At 50.5% G+C, this 18,628-nt stretch overlaps 3 protein-coding genes across 3 annotated transcripts; 2 read left to right on the forward strand and 1 right to left on the reverse strand.

Annotated features, from left to right (window-relative positions):
• Positions 1–1,087: 1,087 nt before the first annotated feature.
• On the forward strand, positions 1,088–1,432 carry N7458_004007 (uncharacterized protein; the record flags this gene model as incomplete). Its single annotated transcript, XM_056907389.1, has 1 exon — positions 1,088–1,432. One exon carries the CDS (start codon positions 1,088–1,090, stop codon positions 1,430–1,432), a length of 345 nt encoding a protein of 114 aa, XP_056768116.1.
• Positions 1,433–8,249: 6,817 nt separating this feature from the next.
• Positions 8,250–10,902, reverse strand: N7458_004008 (mismatch repair ATPase MSH1; the record flags this gene model as incomplete). The annotated part of the gene is made up of 3 exons (XM_056907390.1): positions 8,250–8,884; positions 9,013–10,008; positions 10,065–10,902. 3 exons carry the CDS (start codon positions 10,900–10,902, stop codon positions 8,250–8,252), a joined length of 2,469 nt encoding a protein of 822 aa, XP_056768117.1.
• Positions 10,903–11,774: 872 nt separating this feature from the next.
• On the forward strand, positions 11,775–18,444 carry N7458_004009 (ATP-dependent RNA helicase BRR2; the record flags this gene model as incomplete). The annotated part of the gene is made up of 3 exons (XM_056907391.1): positions 11,775–17,311; positions 17,385–17,858; positions 17,916–18,444. 3 exons carry the CDS (start codon positions 11,775–11,777, stop codon positions 18,442–18,444), a joined length of 6,540 nt encoding a protein of 2,179 aa, XP_056768118.1.
• Positions 18,445–18,628: the final 184 nt, after the last annotated feature.

Here is an 18,628-nt window from a genome sequence, read left to right on the forward strand (position 1 = left end):
GTTTTTCCACAGACCAGAGGCAAAATGCAAAGGGTATGTAGCAAAGATCATCTGTCTGAAACTACACAATATCATCTGCAGAAATCATCAGAACCTCGATCGCCGCTGTCCCAGTGGCAGAGAAGGCTTCTGTCCAAATAGACAACACCCACTGGGCCGGCAGGTGGAAGATTATCTCCGACAACTTACAACTCTTCTTGGCGGGCTTGACTTGCCTGAAAAAAGCTGAAAGGGTGTTCGGACAGGCAACGATGTACTATTGATTCATTCAATTGTCCGATGGATTACACCAGTGGAGATGAAATGCGGAGAATTCCCAGCAACATTCGATGGCGAAGACTACGCGACACCGAGCCGATGACTTTCAACTGAACCTATGCCCTACATCATTATCCCCCGAGAAGGCATAGAAGCACTGTTCACTTTTATTCACCATGTCAGAATCTTCAGTTCATTCCCACTATCGTGATATCGACAGCCCGAACAAGGTTCCCTCCACCGAATCCACCACTAGCACAGGTACGTCTATTTTCTACAATCAATAACTCAATCATGAGGTCTAGTGATAAGCCTAGTTTGAATGAATGAATAAATCCAATCTGAAATCTGGGACCACTAAGCAAAGTAGAGCATCACATCTAATTGAAGGGTTCATTGGACGAGAACAAGACATCTCAAACGTTGTTTGAATGCACGTTGTTTGAATGCACTTGAATACGTATGGGGATACACTTCGGTGTTAGTGCATCCTAAGATTGAGTCTCTAAATTTCCAACCCATAGGCACCGAAGGACCTTCCCGTCTACAGTGGTCAAACAACTGTTGGTGGTATTTGGCCACCACATGATTCTGACTCTTTGCATCACAACTACCTTTGTCCTTCCTTTCCTCTTCGTCTCAGTTTCTCTTCCTTTTCCCTTCTCCAAAGCATACTGAATATCTCAAACTAGCAGACTCTGCGACCTGATCTTGGCAAGTTCCCTCAACGATAGTGATGCCGAACAGTTCATCATCGCATCCCCTTCATACCTCTACGCAACACCGCTCACGAACATCCATCCAACCTCCCAGCCCGCAAGAAAACACCATGGCTACTCCATCCACGGAAGAGACCAGCATCGTGGATCCCGACGGTGACGTTATTCTCATCCTCCCTAACGAATGTGGCCTATCTCCAAACTCGAGTCAAAGGCCAGCTCCCACTCGCTTTAAGGCCTCTTCAAAGCACTTAACCCTGGCATCGGCTTTTTTCAAAGCCCAGTTCAGCTCGAACTGGCGGAAGGGTCGAGAGCTTGGGGAGAATGGCACTGTCGCGGTTCATATCTCGACCGCTGACCACGACTCGTGGACGATGAGCATCCTCATGAACATGATCCACGGCCGGCAACGGCATATTCCATTTAGTGCTGTGGAAGGTTGCCCTGGCCACTGATTATTTCTTGTGTCATGAAGTGATGCAGTCATGGGGTCTTTGGTGCAGTCGTCGGCTTCTCCCCACCCTCCCCGGGGAATTCACCTCCTCAACATGGGAATGGATATTCATCTCTTACGTCTTTGGCTGGGACTCGCTATTTCAATACTTCACCATCCTAGCCTAACAAAAGGTTCTTGGCTCTGGTTACTCTGGGCCCTCCCCTATCCCAAAGTGGATTGTGGATGAAATCTTTAATGGGGCGAAATGAATATCTCAAGCGGTGTTTCAACCTCGTTAATCAACGAATTGATTATCTGACCGCAAAGAAAAGCCACTGTACCTTCGATTGCGATGCAAAGAAAGCAGGAGCTTTGATGAAATACTTTTCGCAATCGAATTTGGTACAAAGAGTCAACCCCGTACCCAGCAAGTTTCGCCAATTTTCGCATGCAGTCCCTTCTCCTTCAGTCAGGCCACCAAGAAATGGAAAAACCCAGAGCATGACAGTCAAATTTTGAATAACCGCCCCAGTCCTGTCGAGAACTCTACCAACCCTCGGCGGAATACTTCCAGTTCGTCCAAGACCCCTCCTCACACTTCCAGCAGCCCTCGATACCCTCTCAACAGGTCTTCCCAGGCAGCCAGCACCACTCCATGCGCCCATAAGAGCCTTTTGGGAGAGGAGCTCACAAAGCATATTGAAACAATGGCGGAACAATTGAAGGGTATTTCAAAAATTCCGGCGCGAGCCTCCGAGCCACGGTGAGTACTGGCGTGCGAGACGCTTAGAAATAGGCATATACTGACACATCCATCTCAGCCACTCAATTCTGGATGACCCAGGGTTTAGGTTACCAAAATAAATTTGCGATGAGTCGAGGCGTTTCATGATGGAAACTACCCAGATTCTGCGGGAATTTTACTTTCTTGACTCTATCTTGGAGATACGTTTGCATTGAGGATCACTGAAGGTCCCCCCCCCCCCCACAAATGACAATTTTCTTTTGCCATAAGCCGAAAAGCGAGGCCATTTACTCTCGACCATCTCATTCCTTTATTGACCATACCGTACCGATGTAGCTCTATATCTAAGATTTTCTCATGAGCAACCACTATCGCGTACCCAAACATGAATCCTAGCTAACGAACTTGAACAACAGATGATCAATTATTATTCTGATGAAAAGGATTAGATCTATCAGGTTCGGCCTCTGTTGCCAAAATGCATCTTTTAACGGCGTTCAGTCAACAATTTGTGATGAAAGGTTGACGCAACGAATTCCACATTGAAAGGGCATTCTCATGTTTCGCAGATACCTGTGATCCATGGCCGCTATGTGGAATGCCATCCTGATTTTGGCCATTGATCCCTTTAGTACCTCAAGTTGATTGAGACATAGAGTATCAGAATGAGTGTATATGGGCAACTCGTAAGTGATAAAATACAGGTGCGTTGGGGCCCATGCTGTGACGAGATTGTCTGGCCGTAGTGTTCTCACGAGAATCTGGAGCCTTGGTCAGACTCAGAAGTTAGATATGAAAACCTCAATAGATCTTCGCAATCTACATCTTCGGAACAGACTGGTGGTAGAGGAATATGATACATGGCATTGCTATCAAGGCTCAAGATCTCGAGAGGCGTATCTAGAGCCACACATATTTTCGATGGTCGACTTTCTTTAGTAATAATCACACATATACGTTTATCCAACAAGAGCAGTACACAATATGAACCCAGAATTCTGATAGTCCACCTCCCATTAATGGCAACTATGCGTTCCCTTACGCACTCCCTGCGCCCGTCGGTTATACCGCGCCCACGCCAACAATGCCACGCAGACCACAATCCGATTCACCATCCGGCGACTGAATCCTTCACGTCGCACTCCCCAAACAAGTCCCAAAATGGAAGTTGCCAAGAGAGTATTCCGAAGGTACTCTACGCCAGCAGCAGTGACCGATCCCGCAAACAGGAAATCAAGGGCCGTCTAAAACGAGTCAACATACATGTCCGAGAGCAAAAGATGTTGGATTGACCGTACCGGTAACCAACAGCAGGAAGAAGAAAGCAACGCAGATCCCTCTGGCAAGAATCTCGTGCATACATGGAGAAGGCGTCGAACAAGGGGCTGGTCACGGTCCGGGGCCGGCTCGGGGGTCGGCTTATCCGAAGGGCATTTGTCGCATGTCATGTTTATGCTGGTCCAATTGGAACGATGAACAAAGGAACAATGCTTTGGAGACTCCGAGACTGATGTGTCCTAATCTTGGGTGGTTGTACAGAATGTCGCAAAGGATAATGTGGTTGTTCTGCGGGAATTTTGCGTTCGGAAGGTTCCGCTCTCAGTCCCGAACCGTTAAACGGCCCTGTACGATCCATCTCGTCTTGTGGCCAAATACCATCATTATTGGGTCCGCCATACTTCAAATCTTCATATTTCACCATTTAATGTCTGGATCGCAATGTTATACTGACAAGAGTCGCCGATGGCTGCCTGTCCCCCAGATGTGTGGGAATAGATAGCGTCACGGCGTGTTCCGATTATTGGCGACATATTTGCCGGCTCAAAGATATCTTTGAATCCAGGCCGAAGCTTGTTGAAACCATTTCTCGAACGCGATGGAGCTTGGTGAGGGTTCGACTCTGATCATTCGCCATAGCTAGCCTTCACCCTACGATACGAAGCCTAAAACTTATATTCCAAGCTTTCTGACACGTGATGTTTGCAATTGCACGCAGAGTATACTGCAGGCACTGAACGAAGATGGCTCCTCGCGTATTGACTAGAGGTCGACTGGCCGGCTCAGCTGATGAGGTCACTTGAAACCCCATTTATATCCACTGCAACATGGTCCAAATACCCATGGAACACTGCGATGCTCTTCCTGTCCAATATACCAACGAGAATCAAGATTGTAGTCCCCTTGAAGTACATAGGGTACTTGTTAAACCGAAAGACAAGCGTTCTAGTATTATTATGGATAATAACCTCAGTCGAATGCGGACTGCAGGAAATACAGATATGGAGAGAATCTGGTGTATGTCCTTGGGCCAGATGTCACATCGTACATGATAGAGAGAAAGAATACCCGGGATCACTCAAGGTCATACTCATGAAAACGCGGCTTCAGATGGAGTCCCATAACTGGATTAAATAGATTAACCTGTGTTGTTTCCATGAATTACTGATAGATTATCCTACGCTCATAGTAATCCACGCTTATTCGAGGCAAAACGCCACTAGCACTATCAAGCCTGCACACTGTATCAAAAACTTCTGACACGCGGTCGTAGCAATAAATTTGCAATAAATCAAAGAGGCCGCCTGGTACGGTTATTGAGATCCTGTTGAACCTGTCATTCATTGTGTTCTTCAGCTGGAAGCAAAACTCTAAACCCAACGATATTTCCTCGAAAGAATTTGATGTGTGTCAGTACACGACCAGTGTTTTCTCGACTATGGGCGGTTTTCTATCTAGTCGAGTGTTTATGACTAGCTCTGCTCTATATGTCGGATATTTGAGCGTCTAACGACTTCTGGGGTCTAACTTTTCAACAATTTTTCAGGATCGACGCCAGACAATCTGCGGTGGCTTTGCGCTAGCTTAACTCAATGACAGAAGCGTTTTATGCCTAGTATTCACTATGCCTTCTCAGTTGCTGCCAAAGTCATCGGTGATTAATGTTCAAGTCCACCATACGAGGATTGATCCAGGACCAAGAAGATTATTCAATCAACCAGGTATTAGGTATCGGGCAAGCATGCGTCACACCGTGCAGGTACTTCCGGCCAACTGGTCGTCTCCACTCTTACAGTCGGCCAGTATCCACCCTCAGCCCTATGTATCTACCGGTGTCATCCGAGGTTGGGTTCAAACAAAAGCATTATGCTTGTGAACCATGACTTGGCTTGTTCCCCAGACCATCGGGAGTTGACCAGGGCCCTCAAAGTCCAAGCTAGTGGCTCCATCCTTGGGCACTAGTGCATCCTGAATGCAACACGGCAATACTACACTTTACGGGACAGTACAGCCAGTAGCGATCTCTGGCAATATACTGGGATCTACAGTCATTATTATAACGGCACGGAGCAAAGTATCAAGTTAAATTGGTACACAACGGACTAGTATCTTTGTCATCGATGGCACAAGAGTAAAAAAGTGTTCAATCATTCATTCGTCAAAAGAGGGAAGGGGTTCAGAGAACATGTTCGTCAACCTCGGCTAGGACTTGGGGTCAAGCGTGTATCTATCTAGCCTAGATACTCTGTCGGGTATTAAAAATGCATAGCACTGAAGTCAATGCCAGGTAAATAATATAATGCTAATGAACCGTGCACATCCTCTCAAACATGACCACTTCTTAGGACTAGCGCCAGTACCAGCTCCCATAACCAGTCGCATCTCATTCTGTGTCCCGGTAGAGAAGAGGGGAAACCTCCACTCTCGATATTGCCCCTCACTAGTTCCAATAATATTCCCAATTTAGTCATGTACATTTCGAGCCAAACGTGACAAAAAGAATAAACCAATGCTGAATCCCGTCTTTGTGGGCACTGTAACTGCCGCTGTAAATCCCATGGGTGGGATATTTCATCCCCGTTATTCCAAGAAGCATTCTGTTCTATCTTATAAGAATCAATCATATCGTCAACGTCATCGGCTTGGTCGTGCACTGACCAGATATAATAATGTCGGGTAATGCCGGGATAAATCTAGCTGTCTTGTCAATAGCTGATGGGATCCTGATTGGTTGGCTTCGAATCATTTTTCAATGTCCGGATCAATTTCAAAAGGGGCCTGTTTCTTACCGCATGATTTCTTGGGCGCTCCCCGGACTGGGAATGGCGGTGCATGGGGGTAAGTTCTAATTCCCCGTCTTTGCCCAGCTGCCAATGTGTGCGATATCTTGTTCCGTACTGCCGGATTGGGTTGTGGTTCTGCAGACAGACAAAGCCTTGTTAGATTCACCGGGAATCATAGTACTCAAAACTGGTTAGGGGTTGACGGTGTGCCATCTTATAACGTACGATCCTGAACTGGCGGATCCGGTTGACGGCGACACAGTGCTCGTGGTAGTCTCTTTTGACTTTGTTGGTGTTACTGGATCAGCCATGACGGTAGACAGGACGATAGGAATATAAATTAGTATAAAGACCGGGCCTATGCGGTCACAAGAATAGAAAAATCTCGTTTGTAATATGGAATTCAATGTTCAAATGCCGATTTCAGATGTCGGGATGGTTGATGTGCCAGGAGAAAGTACGCAACTTATGTCGACACAAGTAGCCAGTCCGTATGGGAAATAACAACCTGACTTTATAACAAGCGGTCCACTCAGAGCCTCCCGTTGACATCGCGGCCAAGCGCCAAGCGTCAGAGAAACAGTCTCACGACAACTTCCATACGACGAGCATGACTGGATGTTGGGCATAAGTCATTACTCTATATTGCAGATATCCCGGACCCCGTCCAATAGCCACTGGCTTCAGTCCAAAACGAAACCCGCTAGGACAGCCGACGGGGACGCGGGAGAGCTAGTCACCAATCACGAGGCAAAGCATGGCTCATCCTTCAAGCTCCAACCGTCAACCATCAATCTAAACGGCGCGGACTCGCCGATGCTCGCAATTCTGGTGAATTCCTGCCCAAAACAGAGCCGCATTGCTTTCCAAGCACCGTGAATTATTTGGTTGCCTACCTCCTTTCGTGCGAACCGCTGTGCGAACGTGTCTTCGCCTACTGCGTCAGTAGGTCTCTGATCCTCGTCATCGGAGCCGAGTTCCCAAAGTACACCCCCTCTTCGTTGGACATTTCTTCCTCCACCTCTGGTTGTCTGCTTGTATCTTGCAGATCGCGCTCTTCATTTCTCTGGAATCTTGATATCCCACAGCGCATCTACGGACCATAGCGTGGGGGGTCACTCGCCAATAGTGAATGATGATGTGTTTGTTACTGAAAGGTGGGGAAATGGCTGAGCCGTGGACAGTTCGAGCTATACTCCGTCCTAGTCCAAACATGTTCTGCCTTTTGAGTGCATGGATGATCAGTTACCTATCCTAGTCATTGTTGGAGATTACATAGATATTACTTACCAACAGAATAGCCAAACAACAGCATGCCAACAGTGTACCGAAAACAATATAAGTGTGGTTTGTATTCTTCTAAGCCATGGAGAATCAAAGGATAGCGCTCGGACCAGCCATGAATCTACGGCGTTTCACAATTTGCATGTGAGCGGAGAAAGAGGGTCGCATACTTTATGATATGTTATTGCGTGCATGTGGAAGTATAATGTTGATGGATATGACTATCTCAAGTATGATCTATGCTCCGATCTTCGCATGGATGGAGCTGGTTAAGTCGGTAGAATTAGTGAATCGGCAATAGTTCATGGTCATCTGAATGACAGATGGTTTCCAGTCGTTCGTCGCCATGATAAGCAACTCTGACCGATTGATCAATATGGTAAGACAACCACGGAACGACCCCAACTCAAAACTCAAACCCAAATCCTAACCACAACCCAAAGCTTTCTCCCCCGAAGTGTGGCCCAAGCTCTCCGCCTTATCGGTCTCGTATCGTCGGCCCGGTGCCAGCTTAGTCCATAAGCACTAATGGGGTACGGCATCCGGTTATTGGAGTTCATGAAAATAGAGGTCAGGTGGTCAAGGTCAACGTGACTAGGAAAATGGTGGCGCCACAGAAGATAGTCCTCAAGGAAAGCAGAGCGTGGTCATTGTATTATGCATTGTTATTATATACAGTTTTCGAGATATGCTTTGTGCAGATTGAAGTCAAAACTCATCCGCGGAGCAGCATAGGTAGCAAGGACCTAGGCACTGTGTGAAGCAGGCTGGCCCTCCTCGCAAGCCCCACTGGTCGCACCGGCAGTCTTTGAAGAATCCATTCCTTCTCTAAACTGCCCTCGGATCCGGGACGCAAGCTCAAGAGTCTCTTTCGGCAACCCAGCCAACTGAGCCACCTTGAGCGCATGCGACTCCCGATTCACGCCCTTGCGCAATCGATGCACAAACGAGAACCCTCCGCCTGGGCTTTCCTTGACATCAGTGCAGTATCGCTCCAAACACTCGAAAGACTTCGTCATATCCGCCAACGCATGGAAGTGTGTTGCGAAGAGCACGCGGCTGCGATTTCGGTAGTGTAAATGATGCAGACAGGCGAAGCTTACGGCTGTCCCGTCCTCCGGCGTCGTACCTCGCCCGACTTCGTCCATGATCACGAATGATCGCGGGCTGGCCTGTTTCAAGATCGCCGCAGTCTCCAGCATTTCGACCATGAACGTTGATTGGTCTCGGAACAGATCATCCGCGGCCCCGATCCGACTGAAGATCTGGTCGACGACACCGATCTCAGCGTAAGCAGCTGGCACGTATGACCCGACTTGTGCGAGGATCGTGATCAGGGCATTTTGTCGGAGGAAGGTACTTTTACCGGCCATGTTCGGGCCTGTGATGAGCCAGATGCGCTCGCGCTCTCTCCAAGGAAGCAGTCGTTGCTGACAAAGGTCCGGCCTTGCTCTTCCAACCCCAGTTTTACAGTTGGATGCCGTCCGCCAGCGATTTTGTGTGTGGTACCTTCATTGAGAATCGGTCGGACCATTTGCTGCTCTTGAGCTAAGGTGGCGAATGAGCAGGCCACGTCGAGTTCGTCCATGACGGCAGCGTTGCGTCGGATCTTGACCAGGTTAAGAATAACTTCACGACGGAGGCGCTCAAAAATAGCCTGTTCTTCTTGTCGGATTCGCAATTTCACGTTGTCCATTCGGTTACCGAGTTCAGTCCAAGCCGGGAGGTAAAAAGAGCGGGTAGATTTCGTGGACGACACATTTCGCGTAACACCTAGATCATCGAGGGATTGCTGGGAGATTTTGGCGCCTTTGACGTGGCAAATGTGGCCTAGTCCCGGGGTCCATTTGAGGGTGATGTTAGTAGACCCCACGGAGTCACGAAGGCGCTGGGTGAGTGCGCCCTTTTCATCGAAAAATCTATCCAGTTGGTCATGAAGAGCTTTCAGTGTCTTGCTGGCATCGCGACGCATGATCCAATTCTCGACGGGTCCGGAGTCCGTATCAACTGCAGTAATGCGTTCGCTAGATTTGGCCCGGACTTTCTTTGGCAGTGCCTCCAGCTCGCTGGGAGTGCCTTCGTTCAGAGCAACCTCTTGGGCGAGACGAGCAGCTTCGGCGGCCGTACTATCTTCGATACGCTGCTGCTGGAGGAGACCTTCCTCATCGATGGCAGCGAGAAGTCGTTCCGCAAGTGCAATGGGACCATCGAGATGGAGTCGAGAGACCATGGATGCTAAGCTTTCTTTCGCTTCTGACCCAAGTAGCTGTCTTGCGTGGTCTGTAAGAACTTGCCTGACACTCTTAGAGGCTTCAATAGCCCGAGAAAGGCAAATTAAGTCATCGGCATCTCCTTTGCCAAGGGCAAACTTTTGTACCAATCGCTGAGCATCGTAGCTACGTTTCAGCAGCTGGATTACGCCATCACGGAGGTCGACAGTATCAATGAACACTGAGACAAGATCTAATCGGTTATTGATGACTTGGGTAGACGTGGACGGAGAGGCTAGGAGTTCTATGTCAGCGAAAGGGAATATCCGAGCCAGATTGTACGGTACGTACTCAATCGATCGCGCAAAAGGCGAGCACCACTTTTAGTGCTAGTCCTGCGGACAGCATGGAGTAGACTTCCCTTCCCGAACCCATCCCTGGCAGTTTCTAGAATCTCAAGACCTCTCAGGCTGTTACGGTCAATGCTCATGGACTCGTCTGAATGCCGCCGACGCGGGGGTAGGAGCTTGAGATCTGTTCTCTGCAACTGTACTCGAGTGTACTCAAGGAGGCTGTATCCAGCTGCTATTTCTTCTGGACTGAAGGAAGCGCGATCATTTTCCGAGACAGGAGCCTCGAGCATGGAGTCCCATTCAGATATCGGTGCAACTGTTTCTGGGAATCGGAAGAACGTGACCAGACGGTGCTCGTGTCCAACCAGCTGCTGCAATTCTTGTCCAATGAGATCTTGGATATTTTGATCAGCTAGTATCTCACGAGCCCCGATTCTAGCGATCGCTGAGGGTAGCATCTGCAATGTCGTGAGCTGGGTATAGAACTCGCCCGTAGACAAGTCCATCCAGGACAATCCCACGGCCTGGGGTACAGAAGACAATATATGCTGCGAGGATTGTGCTTCAACCTGTTGTTTTGATTGCACTGCTAAAGCACTAACATCCAAGTATATTGCCAGCAAAAAGTTGTTCTCGGAGGGGTCGATAAATTTCTCATCAATAAGCGTCCCAGGCGTGATGATTCTGGCCACCTTCCGGTCCCACATCAAGCCTCCAGATTTCATTTTATCCTCTGCCTCGATAGCAAACTCCTCACTAATAGCCACATATTTGTTGAGGTCTTGAACGAGTATTTTGAGGAAGCGATCGAGCTGGAAAAAAGGGAACCCGGCCATCGGGACTGGTCCGGCGCTGGTCTTCTTGGATGCAAGCTTCAAGCTGAGGAGTGGCGCAAGCTCTTCGGCTTGTTCAAAGTAGAGCTGAGAATTTCCTATCAGAATACTTTTCGTTATAGTCAATGATTTTCATTCCATACCTCGTAGAAGCCCCCGACTCTTGTTAGAATAACACAGTTCTTAAATTTCTGCATGTTGTTGCGATGCCCTTGGACGACAGTTGGGTACCGAGGAGCATCATCCACTCCATCATCATATGGCTCCAATTTGACAACGCCTTGTGGGAGGTCCTTCAATTTGAGTGTTGTCTTCGTTTTCGCGCTTCGGCACTGTTCAACTGGGGGGAGCGCCGCGGGCACGCGAGGGCGCAACGAGCGACGCGCATGATGGCAAATTGTTCGATGAATATGGCATTGAAAAGATGCGACAACTGGAGCTCGGTCAAGGGATGACCACAAACAAGGTGTCAAATGAACAAGTCTCCGAGCATTGACACGCATCGTTGCGAGGTCGACGCCTTTCTACGTCAACGGGGAACAAACCGGCAGAACCACAAAAGCTCCCCCTCCTTCCGCCTTCGCCACCGAAATCTTCCCGAGCTCGACTCTCCCTGCAAATCTGCAAATCCTCTCATCAACCCTGGCCTCCATTTCTCCCCCCATACAAGTTATTTCGCTTGCGGTCGGAGGATGAGCCAGGTTTGTGAGACCTTTTGATCCTTGTTCAATCGCTGATATACCCCCGACGTGAGGCGCGGTCGACAGCTGAGTGCGGCGCAATAAGGCCGATCGGAGTCGCGACTCCCTCATTTTTCCTTTCTACCACTCATTTGATCTTTTGCTTGGGAAAGCTCTTCCCAACTCACACTCAAGATGGCGGACCAAAACATCTCGCAATATAAGTACTCGGCGATGTCCAACCTGGTTCTCCAGGCGGACCGTCGGTTCATCAGTCGCGTCAATGACGAGCCCACCGGCGACCCAGAGTCTCTCGCGGGTCGCATTGGTATTCGCGAAATGGGTGGGCGAGTTGCGCGCGAGGATGTGCCGAAGTCGAAGAAGAAAATGGGCGCGGATCTCGAGCGAGGTGCTATTCATGAAGGCGAGGACGTGCTTCTGCGGGAACAGAGGAAACGCCAGCGCGGCCAACCTGCGCAACAACGAGGCCAGGGCATCCTTTCAGCGGCCGATGCCCTGGTCGAAGGCCTCAAATATCGTCCTCGAACACCGGCTACGCGAGGTACTTACGACCTCATCCTTACGATAACCGGTACCAACCTTGGCGATGTACCCCACGAAGTCGTTCGGAGTGCGGCCGATGCTGTGCTAGAGATGCTGAAGGACGAGGATATGAAGGATTTCGATAAGAAGAAGGAGATTGATGACCTTTTGGGTACTTCGATGAATCCTAAGGAGTTCAACGAGCTTGTCAATCTAGGCAAGAAAATCACGGACTACGATGCTCAAGATGAAGACGAGGATATGGACGGTGGCCTAGATGAAGGCGAGGGCGAGCTCGACGAACGCCAAGGTGTGGCTGTTGTTTTCGATGAGGAGGACGAGGACGAGGATCGCATAGGCACCGTTGACGAGATTCGCGACGAAGACTCCGATGAAGACGAACTCGACGAACAAGATCGACCCGAAGCCTACGAGGGTACTGCGGAGGAACCGGAAGAAGGTGATGAAATAGTCATCGATGGTGGTTTGGACCGGGGCGATAAGGGCAAGGATAAAGCTGGACTGGCCGTATCCGCCCGCGAGATCGACGCATACTGGCTCCAACGTCAGATTGGCGCTGTATACCCAGACGCCCATATCCAACAAGAGAAGACTAAGGAGGCTCTGGACATCCTCGGTGGTCAAGCTGAGGACGGTACAGACAAGCCCCTTCGCGATGTTGAAAATGACTTGATGGAACTTTTCGACTACGACCACCCTGATCTAGTTGCCAAACTAGTCTCCAATCGCACCAAGGTCGTCTGGGTCACTCGTTGGAGACAAGTCGCTGAAGATGCGGACGCAAGAAACCTCATCGAGAGCCAAATGGTCGAGGCTGGACACCGTGCCGTGTTAGATGAAATTCGTGGAAAGGCCGTTGATGATCTCGCCCACCGCCCTGAGAAGATCAAGTTGGACTTGATGGATGTTGATGTACCCACGGCGCCAGAAGTACAGGAACAGAAACAGGTCGGTGAGAATGGCTTGGTTGGCGGTCTGCAGCCCAAGCGATTGATCAACCTGGAGAACCTCGTCTTCCACCAGGGCAACCATCTTATGACCAACCCCAACGTCAAGCTGCCCCAAGGCTCGACTAAGCGAACTTTCAAGGGTTATGAAGAGATTCATGTCCCCCCGCCCCAAGCTAAGAAGCTGCCGGGCGAGAAGAACATTCCTACGACGGAGCTTCCCGACTGGGCGCGTGTTGGTTTTGGCAGCTCAAAGGAGCTCAATCGGGTTCAAACCAAGTGTTACCCGACGGCTTTCCACGATGATGGCAATCTTCTCGTCTGCGCTCCCACTGGTTCTGGAAAGACCAATGTCGCTATGCTCACTATTCTCCGCGAGATTGGCAAAAACCGTAACCCCGAAACTGGAGAGATCATGCTTGACGACTTTAAGATTATCTACATCTCCCCCTTGAAAGCCCTGGTCCAGGAACAGGTTGGAAACCTTGGACAGCGCCTTGAGCCATATGGTATTCGCGTGGCAGAGCTTACTGGTGACCGCCAGCTCACCAAGCAGCAAATCGCCGATACCCAGATTATTGTCACCACTCCCGAAAAGTACGATGTCATTACCCGCAAGGCATCAGAAACCAGCTACACCAATCTTGTCCGCCTTATCGTCATTGACGAGATTCACCTTCTCCACGACGATCGTGGTCCTGTTCTGGAGAGCATTGTTAGCCGCACCATTCGCCGAGTCGAGCAGACTGGTGACCCCGTGCGTATCGTTGGTCTTAGTGCTACTCTTCCCAACTACCGCGACGTGGCAAGCTTCCTCCGCGCGGACCCTGAGACAGGTGTGTTCCACTTTGACGGCTCGTACCGTCCTTGCCCTTTGAAGCAGGAATTCATTGGTGTTACCGACAAGAAGGCGATCAAACAGCTCAAGACGATGAACGACATTTGCTACAACAAGGTCATGGAGCAGGTTGGCCAGAAGCGTAACCAGATGCTTATCTTTGTCCACTCACGAAAGGAGACGGCCAAGACGGCCAAATACATCAGAGACAAAGCTATCGAGATGGAGACGATCGGACAGATTCTCCGTAGCGATGCCGCGAGCCGTGCTATCCTTTCCGAGGAGGCTGATTCCGTTGACGACGCGTCCTTGAAAGATCTGCTGCCCTACGGCCTTGGTATCCACCATGCCGGTCTGAGTCTTGCGGATCGTGATTCCGTCCAGGCCCTGTTCGCCGACGGCAGCATTCAGGTTCTTGTTTGTACCGCAACTTTGGCCTGGGGTGTCAACCTTCCTGCCCACACTGTCATCATCAAGGGAACCCAAGTCTATTCCCCCGAGAAGGGTAGCTGGGTCGAGCTAAGCCCACAAGATGTTCTCCAGATGCTCGGACGTGCTGGTCGACCGCAGTATGATACATTCGGTGAAGGTATCATTATCACATCTCAGTCTGAGATCCAATACTACCTGTCCCTCATGAACCAGCAGCTGCCCATTGAGTCTCAACTCATGAGCAAGCTTGCTGACAACCTGAACGCCGAAGTCGTGCTTGGCAACGTCCGCACTCGCGATGAGGGTGTCGAGTGGCTTGGTTATACATACCTCTACGTTCGGATGCTCCGCTCGCCCGGTCTATACAGCGTCGGTGCAGACTATGAGAACGATGATGCTTTAGAGCAGAAGCGTGTCGATCTGATTCACTCCGCCGCGACCGTCCTTGAAAGGGCTGGCTTGCTTAAGTACGAGAAGAAGACCGGCCGGCTGCAGTCGACTGAGCTTGGTCGCATCTCCTCTCATTACTACATTGGCCACAACTCGATGCTCACTTATGCCCAGCACCTCCAGCCTTCCATCACTACTATCGAACTCTTCCGTATCTTCGCCCTCAGCGATGAGTTCAAGTACATCCCGGTTCGTCAGGATGAGAAGCTGGAGCTTGGCAAGCTGTTGGGCCGTGTGCCAGTCCCTGTCAAGGAGACAATTGACGAGCCTCACGCTAAGATCAATGTTCTCCTTCAGGCCTACATCTCCCGTCTGAAGCTGGAAGGTCTTGCTTTGATGGCTGACATGGTCTACGTCACCCAGTCTGCCGGTCGTATCATCCGTGCCATCTTCGAGATTTGTCTGAAAAAGGGCTGGGCCTCGGTGGCCAAGACTGCCCTCGACCTCTGTAAGATGGCTGAGAAGCGTATGTGGCCCACCATGTCTCCCCTGCGTCAGTTCCCTGGCTGTCCCAGGGACATTCTGCAGAAAGCTGAGCGGATTGATGTCCCTTGGCCCAGCTACTTTGACCTGGATCCTCCCCGCATGGGCGAGCTACTTGGTATGCCCAAGGCTGGTCGGATTGTATGTGATCTTGTCTCCAAGTTCCCTCGACTTGATGTGCAAGCCCAAGTGCAGCCAATCACCCGCTCCATGCTCCGTATTGAATTGACCATCGCCCCCAATTTCGTCTGGGAAGACGCCGTACATGGAACTGCGCAAGACTTCTGGATTTTGGTTGAGGATTGCGATGGTGAAGAGATTCTGTTCCATGACCGTTTCCTGCTGCGTCGTGACTTTGCCATTTCCGAGATGAACGAGCACATGGTCGAGTTCACTGTCCCGATTACCGAGCCCATGCCTCCCAACTACTTCATCTCCCTGGTGTCTGATCGTTGGATGCACTCCGAGACGAAGATCGCCGTATCTTTCCAGAAGCTCATTCTCCCGGAGCGCTTCCCTCCCCACACTCCCCTGCTGGATATGCAGCGTGCCCCCGTCAAGGCCTTGAAGCGTGAGGAGTACCAAAAGTTGTACCCTGACTGGGAGCATTTCAACAAGATTCAGACTCAGGTCTTCAAGTCTGTCTTTGACTCGGATGACAATGTCTTCGTCGGCGCCCCCACTGGAAGCGGCAAGACTGTTTGCGCTGAACTGGCGCTGCTCCGTCATTGGGCCAGTGAGAATGAGGGCCGTGCGGTTTACATTGCTCCTTTCCAAGAGCTCGTTGATCAACGCCTGGCTGACTGGGAGAAGCGACTCGGTGGCATCGGGGGTGGCAAAACTATTGTCAAGCTTACCGGCGAGACAACAGCTGACTTGAAGCTCCTGGAGCAAGCCGATCTTGTCCTTGCCACGCCCGTTCAATGGGATGTGCTTTCTCGGCAGTGGCAGAGACGCAAGAACGTTCAGACTGTCCAGCTGTTCATCGCTGATGAGCTTCACATGCTCGGTGGCTTTGGTGGATATGTGTACGAGGTGGTCGTATCTCGTATGCACTACATTGCTCTGCAGACTGAGAATGAGATGCGCATTCTCGGTCTCAGTGTGCCGCTGTCCAACGCTCGCGATATTGGCGAGTGGATCGGCGCCAACAAGCACACCATCTACAATTTCAGTCCCCATGCTCGTCCTGTCCCCTTGGAGCTCCACATCCAGTCCTACACCATCCCTCACTTCCCTTCTCTCATGCTTGCCATGTCTCGACCTGCCTACCAATCGATTCTTCAATTGTCTCCTGACAAGCCTGCTCTGGTCTTTGTACCCAGTCGCAAGCAGACTCGTTCCACGGCGATGGATCTTCTGGCTGCATGTGCCATGGATGACAACGAAGACAGGTTCTTGAATGCGGATGTTGAGGAACTCGCCCCGTTGCTTTCTCGCATCCAGGAGCAGACCCTGGCCACTTCATTGAGTCACGGTATTGGTTACTATCACGAAGCTTTGAGCCAGACAGACAAGCGTATTGTTTCGCATCTCTTCAGCATTGGCGCCATCCAGGTTCTTCTCGCCTCTCGTGATGTCTGCTGGGAGTTGGATCTCACCGCCCACCTTGTTATCGTTATGAACACGCAGTTCTTTGATGGCCGTGAGCACAGGTACATTGACTACCCAATCAGCGAGATTCTTCAGATGTTTGGCAAGGCTTCTCGCCCAGGCGTTGACAAGAGCGGCCGTGGTGTTCTGATGGTGCCTGCTGTCAAGCGTGAGTACTACAAGAAGTTCCTGAATGAGGCCTTGCCCGTGGAGAGCCATCTGCAAGTCTACCTGCACGACGCCTTTGTCACGGAGGCTAGCACTCGCACCCTCGCTTCCACCCAGGATGCCGTTGACTGGATGACTTACACCTACTTCTACCGCCGCCTTCTTGCAAACCCCAGCTTCTACGGCCTCAGTGACGTAAGCCACGAGGGTCTTAGCACCTTCTTGTCAGAGCTGGTCGAGACCACCCTGAAGGAACTGTCTGATGCCAAGATCATCGACCTAGACGAGGAGGATGATAGCGTCTCCCCCTCTGAATGCGGCTATGATCAGCGCCTACTACAACATCTCCTTCATCACGATGCAAACCTTCCTGCTGTCTCTTTCTGCTCGTACGAAGCTGAAGGGTATCCTGGAGATTGTCACATCGGCGACCGAGTTCGAGTCCGTCCAAATGCGCCGACACGAGGATCACATCCTCCGCCGTGTCTACGACCGAGTGCCAGTTAAGATGTCTGAGCCCGCCTTTGACTCCCCGCACTTCAAGGCGTTCGTTCTCCTGCAAGCCCACTTCTCGCGGATGCAACTTCCCATCGATCTTGCCAAGGATCAGGAAGATATCGTCCGCAAGGTGCTCAACTTGCTCAGTGCCTGCGTTGATGTGCTTTCCTCGGAGGGCCACCTCAACGCCATGAATGCCATGGAGCTGTCGCAGATGGTGGTTCAGGCTATGTGGGATCGCGATAGTCCCCTCAAGCAGATCCCCCACTTCTCGCCCGAGGTTATCGAGGTCGCCAAGGAGTATGAGTATGTATCACCGATTTCAAATGGACAATGCACATTTACTAATTCGACTTGTTACAGGATCAACGACATCTTTGAGTTCATGGAGGCCATGGATCCCACCGAGAACAAGGACTACGCGACACTGGTCAAGCGATTGGGACTCAACAACAAGCAGCTCGCCCAAGCCGCCGCTTTCACCAACGACAAGTACCCAAGTATCGATATGGACTTTGAAGTCGAAGATTCGGAGAACATCACTTCCGGCGAGCCCGCCTACCTCAAGGTCAAGATCCAGCGGGAGGTTGAAGAGGATGACGAAGTCGACACCGTCGTTCACGCGCCCTTCTACCCTAACCAGAAGATGGAGAACTGGTGGCTGGTTGTTGGCGAGGAGAAGACCAAGAACCTGCTGGCCATCAAGCGCGTTACTATCGGTCGCAAGCTTGATTTGCGTCTTGAATATGTGGTTCCCTCGCCTGGTGAGCATGAATTAACGCTGTACCTTATGAGCGACAGCTACGTCAGTGTGGATCAGGCTCCCACCTTCACCGTGAATGCTGCCGAGGGTATGGAGGAGGATGAGAGTGAAGAGGAGGAAGAGGAGTAGATCATGATTCCAATTTTGTTTTGATTGTAATAATAGTTTTGGAGCTATCTGGATACAAAAGGTGTTCTCTTTTTCTTCTTCAGCTTGTCAATCAAGACCTTTTGGTTGATTCTTGGCTTACAGTATAACGCGTACAGCTTGAGATGTTTCAAAAATATGTATTCGTGCTTCGTGGGTGATTCTG

This window comes from Penicillium daleae (assembly GCF_028827525.1).
Source record: "Penicillium daleae strain IBT 16125 chromosome Unknown utg000004l_segment0_segment0, whole genome shotgun sequence".
NCBI lineage: Eukaryota > Fungi > Ascomycota > Eurotiomycetes > Eurotiales > Aspergillaceae > Penicillium > Penicillium daleae.